At 41.4% G+C, this 9,319-nt stretch overlaps 1 pseudogene and 1 gene segment (V, D, J or C); one reads left to right on the plus strand and one right to left on the minus strand.

Annotated features, from left to right (window-relative positions):
• The first annotated feature begins 788 nt into the window (after positions 1-788).
• On the plus strand, positions 789-1,079 carry LOC140517320 (immunoglobulin heavy variable 3-43D-like). The segment is given in 1 exon segment: positions 789-1,079. A coding segment is annotated over 1 exon segment (291 nt).
• Positions 1,080-3,089: 2,010 nt separating this feature from the next.
• Positions 3,090-4,204, minus strand: LOC140517327 (GA-binding protein subunit beta-2 pseudogene; annotated as a pseudogene).
• Between the last annotated feature and the right edge of the window lie 5,115 nt (positions 4,205-9,319).

Here is a 9,319-nt window from a genome sequence, read left to right on the forward strand (position 1 = left end):
AACAGTTCTTTTTTCAGATCCACTGGATTTTGTGTTGTCTATTAGTGTGAACATGTTCCATGTGCCAATGATGAGTGGAATCATCTTTGCAGATGTTTTCGTACAATTTTTGTGAGATTCCCTGTCTGCTGCAGTAACCAGGCTAGGGTTGGATAAGCACACAATATTTAGGGCACCTTTTTCAGCCCCCTTCCTCACACTGACAAGTGAGCAGTGAGACCCTTAAAAGGCTGTTCAGACACCCAGGGGTCTGCCGAGTCTCATTGCTGCTTCCAGTGAGAAAAGACCCTATGGCCTAGGCCACCTGTGTGCAGGGTTGTGATTACAGCTCGCTGTGTATCTGCTCCTGCTGTTACATCAGTTGCCTCTACCCCAGGACTTTGAGGCATAATAGTGAAATGGTATAAGTGACGTGTTTTAATTCGTGTGTAAATTGGATTTACGTAAGACGAAGGTGTACAAAGTCGTCAGCCTCACTCTCTCCTGCAGAGTCATGATAGGCCAGTGGCAGGACAGAGTCAAGATGTCTGTCAATAACTCAGGATGCAGTGGATGACCTTGACATCTTCAGGGTTCAACCAAGCTCTTAGCACTCCACATTGCCTGCTTCATCTGCCTTCATGGCCATTGGAACAAATTGCTCTCATCAGCCCATTCCACCAGATGAAGTCTTCATGTGTTTGGGATAGACACCCCCTAACTCACCAATGGATTTGAGAACCCTTGGTTACCCTCAATCTGGTTTGGCCTATCTGCCGAAGTGGTTTACCAGGGTGTGGCCAAGGGACATGCTGCAGCTTCTTGTAGCCAGAGGTGAGAGTTTGGAGGAACAGGTGGACATCAAAGGTGGAAAGAGTCCCGAAAATGGCTCAGCAGTCAATTCATCTTCTCAGTTCATCTACAGTGACTATAGCATTCACTGGGTTCACCAGAGTCCAGGGAGAGGGCTGAGATTTCTATTAGCTATTTGGTATGGTGGTGATACATACTATGTAGAATCTGTGAAAGGTCAATTCACGGCCTCTAGGGACAAAAAGAAGAGCACACCACATCTGCAAATGAATTTCCTTAAAGCATAGGACAAAACCTCATATTACTGTTCAAGAGAAACAGTGAGAAAAAGGAATATGAGATCAGACATAAACATCCTCAGATAGAGAGATTATGTGGAGAAGGAATTAGACAGGAAACTCAAGAACACTGACCCCAAGGACACCACTTGCAATAAGAAGAGAAGAATTAGGCAGACAAAATTTTCAAGATCTCTGGTTTCTTCCCAAATACCATCTACCCTAGCCTACTTCTTCCCTCCTTCCTTCCTTTCTTTTCTTCTTTCCTTCTTACCTTCTTTCTTTCTTTTTCTTTCTTTCTTTCTTTCTTTCTTTCTTTCTTTCTTTCTTTCTTTCTTTCTTTCTTTCTTTCTTTCTTTCTTTCTTCCTTTCTTTCTTTGTTTCTTTCATCTATCTACGCATCTATCTATCTGATCTTGCCATACGTTTATATTGATATACTTTTATATGTTCACATATATAACCTATGTGTTTATATGTGCATCCTTCTACATATATTGGAGAACTGTGATACTATAATTGGAGGGAACATGAAGTTTGTTTTCAATTTTAGTTTTAACAGTCGCTTCCACAAAATGTAATCATAATTTTCTTCCCATCTGTCCTTTCCCCCTACCCCAAGAGGGCCTGCATTTTGCTTAACTCTTCCTCCAATATGCTGTCCCTTCTATCACCAACCTCCCCTTATTTTCTTTCCTTCCCTTACACTTTTCTGTGTAGCAAGATAAATTTCTATACTTTATTACCTGTATAACTTATTTTCCACTTGTATGTAAAACATTTAACATTCATTTTTAAGACTTGGAATTCCTAATTCTCTCCCTCCCTCCCTCCCCTTCAACCCTCACTGTAAAGGCAAGCAATTCAATATAGGTGATACACGTGTAGTCATGTAAAACACTTCCATAATTGTCATGTTGTGAACGACTAACCCTATTTCCCTCTATTCTTTCCAACCTTCCATTTTTTCCATTGTCCTTTTTGACCCTGTTTCTCCTCAAAAATCTATGCTTCTTTCTCCCCAAATCTGTCCTCTTTTCTATCGTTACAGCCTGTCTTATCCCCTTACCCCCTGCCTTCCTGTAGTTAGGATAGATTTTCATACCTTACTGAGCATGTATGCTATTCCCTCCAAATCTGGTGAGAGTCAAGTCCAATAGTTTCCTCCAACCTCCCCCTTCTTCCACTCCATTTTAAATGCTTTTTCTTGCCTCTTCTATGTGAGATAATTTACCGCATTCTATCTCTCTCTTTCTCCCTCTCTCAGCAAATTCCTCTCTCACTCCTCAAGTTTCCTTTTTAGATGTCATCTTTTCATATTCAATTCACCCTGTGTCCTCCAACTACCTTAATACTGGAAAAGGTCTCATGAATTACTAATATCTTTCCAGAGAGGAATGTAAGCACTTCAACTTTAACAAGACCTTTGGATTTCCCTTTCCTGTTTAGCTTTTCATTGTTCTCTTGAATCTTTTATCTGAAAGTCAAATTTGGTACTCAGCTTTGCTTTTTTCATCGAAATGCTTGAAAGTCCTTTATTTCATTGAATATCCATTTATTTCCTAGAAGAATTATATTGTGTTTTCCTGGGTAGTTGGTTCGTGTTTATAATCCTAGCTTCTTTTACCTGTGAAATGTTGTATCTCAAGCGCTCCAATCCCTTAGTATAGAAGCTGCCATTTCTTGTGTTATCCTGATCATGTTTCTATAATACTTGAATTATAGAAAGAATACTTTCTTTTTTTTTTTTACCATAAATAAAGTTTTTATTCCTTTTTACATTTCTCTTTTCACTAGACACAAACTTATTTTTTTCAATGAATGCTTGTAAGGGAAAAGTCTAACACAGCATCATGCAAATGAGAAAGTGTGGGATTCTGAACAGAAGTTATAGGTTTGGTCAACACCTGAGTCATGATGGTAGAGGGAAAGGTGAGTACACTGATCCTCTTCTCACTTCAAGACATTTTTAGAAGGAGTGAAGGAAGCTGAGATAGCCAATCATCCAAATGGGATAGCTCACCTTGTTGTCCACCTTGCAATGAATGAGTGGCCAATACCACCAGTGGGAATCACAGTATGGAGGTTACCCAGGGGTACTCCATCTGTCACTATAGTGATGACCCTTTGACCTCCACTCCCCACCACTTGCTGGATTGCTAACTCAACCGAATTTGCCTCCATGATTTCTTCTGAATTGGCTGTGGCTCTGTGGGAGTTGGAAAGAGGGACGGATGCCTCAGTCAGAGCAGCCAGGGTGGCCAACACTGAGGTGGTAGAATTGGAGAACTGTACTGTTGAAGTATGAAAATCACCTGTGGTGGTTTTGGTGCTGGCTGAAGAAACAAGGCTGGCCAGGTTGATGACTTCTCCAGATGTGAAGATAAAGGGGACAGCCATTGTCACCGTACTGGCTACTGGATTGGCTCTCTCGGGATTGGTGTTAACCTGGTTCTGCCTTGCCTCCTGGAGAATGACAAGAATCTCTGCGTTGTTCTTCTCCAGAGCTATGTCAAAGGCAGATTTATCAAATTTGCTGAAGGCATGGACATCAGCTCCATACTTGATCAGCAGCTCCACCACATCACGATGATGATGTTCTGTGGCCCAATGCAAAGCAGTCATTTTCAGCATATCCTTGGCATTCACATCTGCACCATTCTGGACGAGCAGCTCCACGATATGTGCATGTCCATCTGCTGCGGCCATATGCAAAGGAGTTCTGTCTACCTTAGTCCTGGCATCCCTGCTAACCCCTGCTCTCAGGAGCACTTCCGCTGTGGAATAATGACCATACTGGGCTGCCAGGTGCAGAGGTGATGTTCCAAGCCAATCTGTAGTAAAAGGGGCACCATTGGCCATCAAAGTCCTCACTTCATCATCTTGTCCTTCTCTTGCTGCTTCTAGCAGCTTCTACCCCAGGTCCACCAAAGACATCGCTGTGTCGGGGGCACCGTCCACTCTGCTCCCTCCGCGCCCACCAGTTTGGTCCCCTTTTTTCCCCTGAGTCGGACTCCCCGTTGGCAGTAACTACTTTTTTCGGCTTTTTCATAAATGCATATTGGGTGGGGGGGCCCTTAACCCCCCCTCGTGCAGAAATGGAGGAGACAAAATGGCGGACTCGGAAGTGCTGAGAAGCCACTGAGAATCATCTCTAGCTGAGGAATCCTCTGTGGGAAACGATTAAAGACATCACAGTCCCTGCCCACAAGGTCGTCGCGGGGTCTCGGGGGCTCATCCTCCGAATCCGCAAGCCTGCTGAGGGCGATAGACAGCCCCCGAGGTCAGGGTGAATGGGACTATTTTAGCAATGCGGCATCTTACGCCAGCTCACGTATCGCCCAAAAAATACTTTCTTTGTAGCTGTTTTCAAATTTTTTTTTTTTGATCTGGAACTCTGGAATTTGGCTATAATATTCCAAGGAATTTTCCTTTTGGGATCTCTTTCAGGAGGTGATAGGTGGATCATTTCAGTTTTTATTTTGCCCTCTGCTTCTAGAACATCAAGGTCGTTGCCCATATAAATTTCTTTAATGTTGATATCTAAGGTTTTTTTGTTTTATTCAGGCTGTCAGGTAGTTCAATTATTTTAAAATTATCGCTCCCATATCTGTTTCCTGGGTCAATTTTTTTCAACTGTGATAATTCACATTTTTTTCTATTTTTTTTATTCTCTAGGTTTTGTTTAATAATTTCTGGATTTCTGTAGTAATTTCATAGATTTCTATATTTCATAGATCCATTAGCTTCAATTTCCTCCATTCTAATTTTTAAAGAATTATTTTCTTCAGTGAGCTTTTGTAGCTCCTTTTCCGTTTGGCTACTTTTTTAAAGCATTCATCTCCTCATTGTTTTTTTGGATCTCTTTTGACTTTGGGGTTACTCCACTTTTTAAGGTGCTATTTTCCCCAGATTTTCTTGAGTCCTCTTTAACAAGCTGTTGACTTGTTTTTCATAATATTCTTACATCACTTACATTTCTTTTCCCAATTTTTCCTCTGCTTCTCTTATTTGATTTTCAGAATCCTTTTTGAACTCTTCCATGGTCTGTAATCAATTCATATTTTTCACAGAGGTTTTAGATGTAGGAGTTTGGACTTGGTTGTATTCTCAGTGTATGTTTTGATCTTCCAGCATTTCTCTGGCTTGTGTCCTGAGCCATTGCCAGCCATCTTGACTCTGTCCTGCCACTGGACTATCATGACTCTGGAGAACTGAATGAGCCTGAAAACTTTGTGCAACTCTGCCTCACTTAAATCCAATTTACACATGAATCAAAAGAGATCATTCATACCATTTGACTATTAAGCCTGAAAGTCCTGATACACTGGGAGTCACAACCCTGCACACAGGTGGCCTAGGTCATAGGGTCGTTTCTCACTGGAATCACCAGCAAGACTCGGCAGCCCCTGGGCATCTGAGCAACCTTTTCAGGATTGCACTACTCACCTCCTGGTGTGAGGAAGGGGACTAAAAAAGATGCCCTAAACACCGCGTTCTTATCCAACCCTGGCCTGATTACTGCAGCAGACAGGGAATCCCAAAATGCAGTAAGAAAACACAAAAAAGTAAGAAAACATCTTCAGAGATGATTCCATTCACCATCAGCACATGAAGTGTACTCACACTAAGAGACAACACAAAAACAAGTGCTCTTGTTGCAAGTGAACTCAACAGGTATCACACCCATATTGTAGTGCTGAGTGAAACAAAGTTGGCAAATGAAGGTCAGGTTACTGAATTTGCAGCCAGATGCACCTTCTTCTAGAGTGGGTGCAATGAAGGACAATGCCATGAGGCGGCCATGGGGTTTTGCAATCAAAACTGTTCTGATCAGCAAGCTGGTATGCTTGTCAAAGGTAATGAATGACAGGCTCATGAGAATGTGATGTCCACTTGCAGGAAAACACCATGCCACCATCACCAGTGTCTATGATCCCACCATGACAAACCCTAATGATATCAAAGAAAAAATTTGTGAAGGCCTAGAGACACTTATTTTCAATGTCCCAAAGGAGGACAAGATTATAATTCTGGGTGACATTAATGTTAGAGAAGACTCAGACTACTAGACGTGGCAGGAATTCCTAGGGAGGAATGGAGTTGGAAACAGGAACCTGAGTGGTTATTTATTGCTGAAGACTTGAGCATCGCATGGTCTTCTCATCACCAATACTGGTTTTCGCTTACCTAAATACAATCATTTTCCATGGATGTACCCTCGAGGCAACCACTGGCATCTAACAAATTATGTGGGTGTAAGGAGAAGAGACAGACTAGATGTGACAGGGACAAAGGGAATGTGTGATGCAGAGTACTGGACTGATCATAGACTTATACTTTCCAAGCTAAATATTTGCATTCATGAAAAGCACCACCTCAAAGGCAAAATGACTACCAGAAGAAATAATATCAACAAATTAGTGCTCTTTTCTGAGAGTGAACACCTTGCAACCGACTTGGAGATAATGTTGAGCCAACACATAGTTGACAACAGTGAAGCAGAAAAGGAGTGGGCAGCTCTGAGATTTGATGGACAGCACTGCATTTGCTCCTCTGTGTCAGAACACTCGCAAACTCCAAGAGTGGTTTGATGAAAATGATGGGGAAAGTCACACGCTGCTTAGTGAAAAAGGAACACTTCACAGGATTTACCAGCAGGATAGCTCATCCTCCTCTAAGGAGGCAACATTTATTTCCATCAAAAGCAAAGTACAAGTAGAGCTTAGAGAGACACAGAATTACTGGCTCAGTAAGAAGGCAGATGAAAATCAATTTTATGCTGATAGTAACAATCCAAATGGCTTTTATGATTCTCTGAAAGCTATTTATGGACCAAAGTCCTATGTTTCATCACAACTACTTACTGCTGATGGAGCCACATTGATCAACGATAAGGATATGTTCCTAGTGAGATGGGCTGAACACTTCCAAAGTTTTCTCAAGAGACTATCACCAATCAATGCTCAGGCCATTCATCGCTGACCTCAGGTTGAAGTCCATCACTTCTTAGCTGAACTTCCAATTGAAGAGAGATTTTGAGGGCCATTAGGCTCATTTCATGTAGCAAAGCACCTGGTGTTGATTATATTCCAGATGAGATTTACAAGGTAGGGGAACCATTGCTCATACAAAATTTGGCTGAAATTTTCCAAGTTATATAGCAAGAGGAGGTTATCTGCTATGAGTTCAAGAATGCCTCTGTTGTCCATCTCTACAAAGGTAAAGGGAATAGATTGTCCTGTGACAATCACAGGGGGATCTCTCTCTTAGTCATTGCTGTAAAAATTCTAGCTAGAGTCCTCCTAAATAGGGTGATCCTTCACATGGAAAATGAACTTATAACTGAGAGCCAGTGTGGTATTTGCTGCCTGACAACTCCACGAAAAATGCCAGGAGCAGAACGGAGGACTGTACATAATTCTTGCAGATCTGACCAAGGCCTTTGATATTGTTAGTCTTGAGGGCTCATGGAAAATTATATCAGAATTTGGTTGCCTGGAGAATTTCATCAATATTTTACGTCAGTTTTATGATAGCATATTTCCCTGGGTTCTAGGTAATGGACAATGCTCTTGTGCCTTCCCAGTCACGAATGCAATGAAACAGGGCTGTGTGCTTGCTCTCATGCTTTTTAGCATGACGTTTTGAACCGTTGTGACAAGTGCTTTCAGTGAAGATGAACACATCATCAAGGTCTATTACCATAATCATGGTAAGTTCTTCAATTTGAAAAGGCTTCCAACCAACACCAAAGTGTAGGGAGTGACGGCACATGATTTTCTGCTTGCAGATGATTTTCTCTGCTGCCTGTGCTAATTTTGGCCTAATAATCAACACCAAGATAACACAGGTGCTCCATCAGCTACCACCACACCATCCATTTATGAAACCATTGGTTACAAGAAATGGAGAAGTTTTGGATATTGTGGATAACTTCACTTGCCTTGGTAGTGTACTTTTCAAGGATGTTCACATTGACAGTGAGGTTGAGGCATGCATTGCCAGAAGTAGCTCAGTGTTCGTGAGGCTCCAAAGAAAACTTTGCAGAGAAGAAACATTAGACTCACTAACAAACTGAATGTCTACAGAGAGATACGCTGATTCCATTGTTATACGCTTGTGAAACGTGGGCAGTCGACCAGCACATTGCCAGGACACTGAAACGCTTTCATTTGAACTGTCTTAGGAAGATTCTGAAGATCACCTGGCAGGATAAGGTATCAGACACTGCAGTCTGTGCTGGAACTTAACTGCCAAGTATTCAAACTGTGCTTCAGAGAGGGCAACTCTGATGGACTGGCCACGTTGATCGAATGTGAAATGTATGCTTACCAAAAAGACTATTTTATGCAGAGCCCACATTGGGCAGACGATTACATGGTGGCCGGAAGAAGCAATATAAGTACACTCTGAAAATCTCTCTCAAGACTTTTGGATTCCACTGTGCCACATGGGAGACTATGGCACAGGACTGTTCAGCATGGCGTGCGCATATCAGAATTGGGGTTGCGCTCTTTGAGCAACGCAGAACTGAGACAGCACACAGTAAACACAAGATGCCCAAATTGTGTTTTTCCACCCCAAAATATTCACATAGAATATCTGTGCCCAACCTGTAATAAAGCATTCCAAGCTTGTATTGGTCTCATCAGCCACAGTCAGAGACATTGAAATTTCACTTTATCATGGTGATGTCATTTTGGTCCTCTGAAGATGAAGGACAACAACCAACCAACCTCTAACATTATGTAAGTTAGTTTCTTATTGTTAATCTTTCTATTGTCCCTTATTGAATGTATTTTTTCTTTCACTATGATCCGAAAGGAATATATTTAGTGTATATTCTTTTCTACATTCTTTATGATGTTTTTGTGCTCTAATATATGGTCTGCTTTTTTTATAGATGCTGAAAAAAGGTATGTTCCTTTCTATTTCAATTTAATTTTTCCCAGAGTTTTACCATATCTATGTTTTCTAAAATTGAGTTTGCATGTTGTTCCTTCCTTGAGTCAAATATGAGAGTAAACTTCACTTTTCCCTCTCACCTTCTCCCTTTTCCCTTCCATTGAAAAAGCTTTTTCTTGCCTCTTTCATGAGACATAATTTGCCCCATTCCATTTCTCTCTTTCTCCTCCCAATATATTCCTCTCTTATCCCTTAATTTTGTTTTTTTAGATATCATCCTTTCATATTCAACTCACCATTTTTTCTCTGAAGTACTATACTGAGTTTTACTGCATAGGTGA

The sequence above is a fragment of the Notamacropus eugenii genome, chromosome 1, assembly GCF_028372415.1.
Source record: "Notamacropus eugenii isolate mMacEug1 chromosome 1, mMacEug1.pri_v2, whole genome shotgun sequence".
NCBI lineage: Eukaryota > Metazoa > Chordata > Mammalia > Diprotodontia > Macropodidae > Notamacropus > Notamacropus eugenii.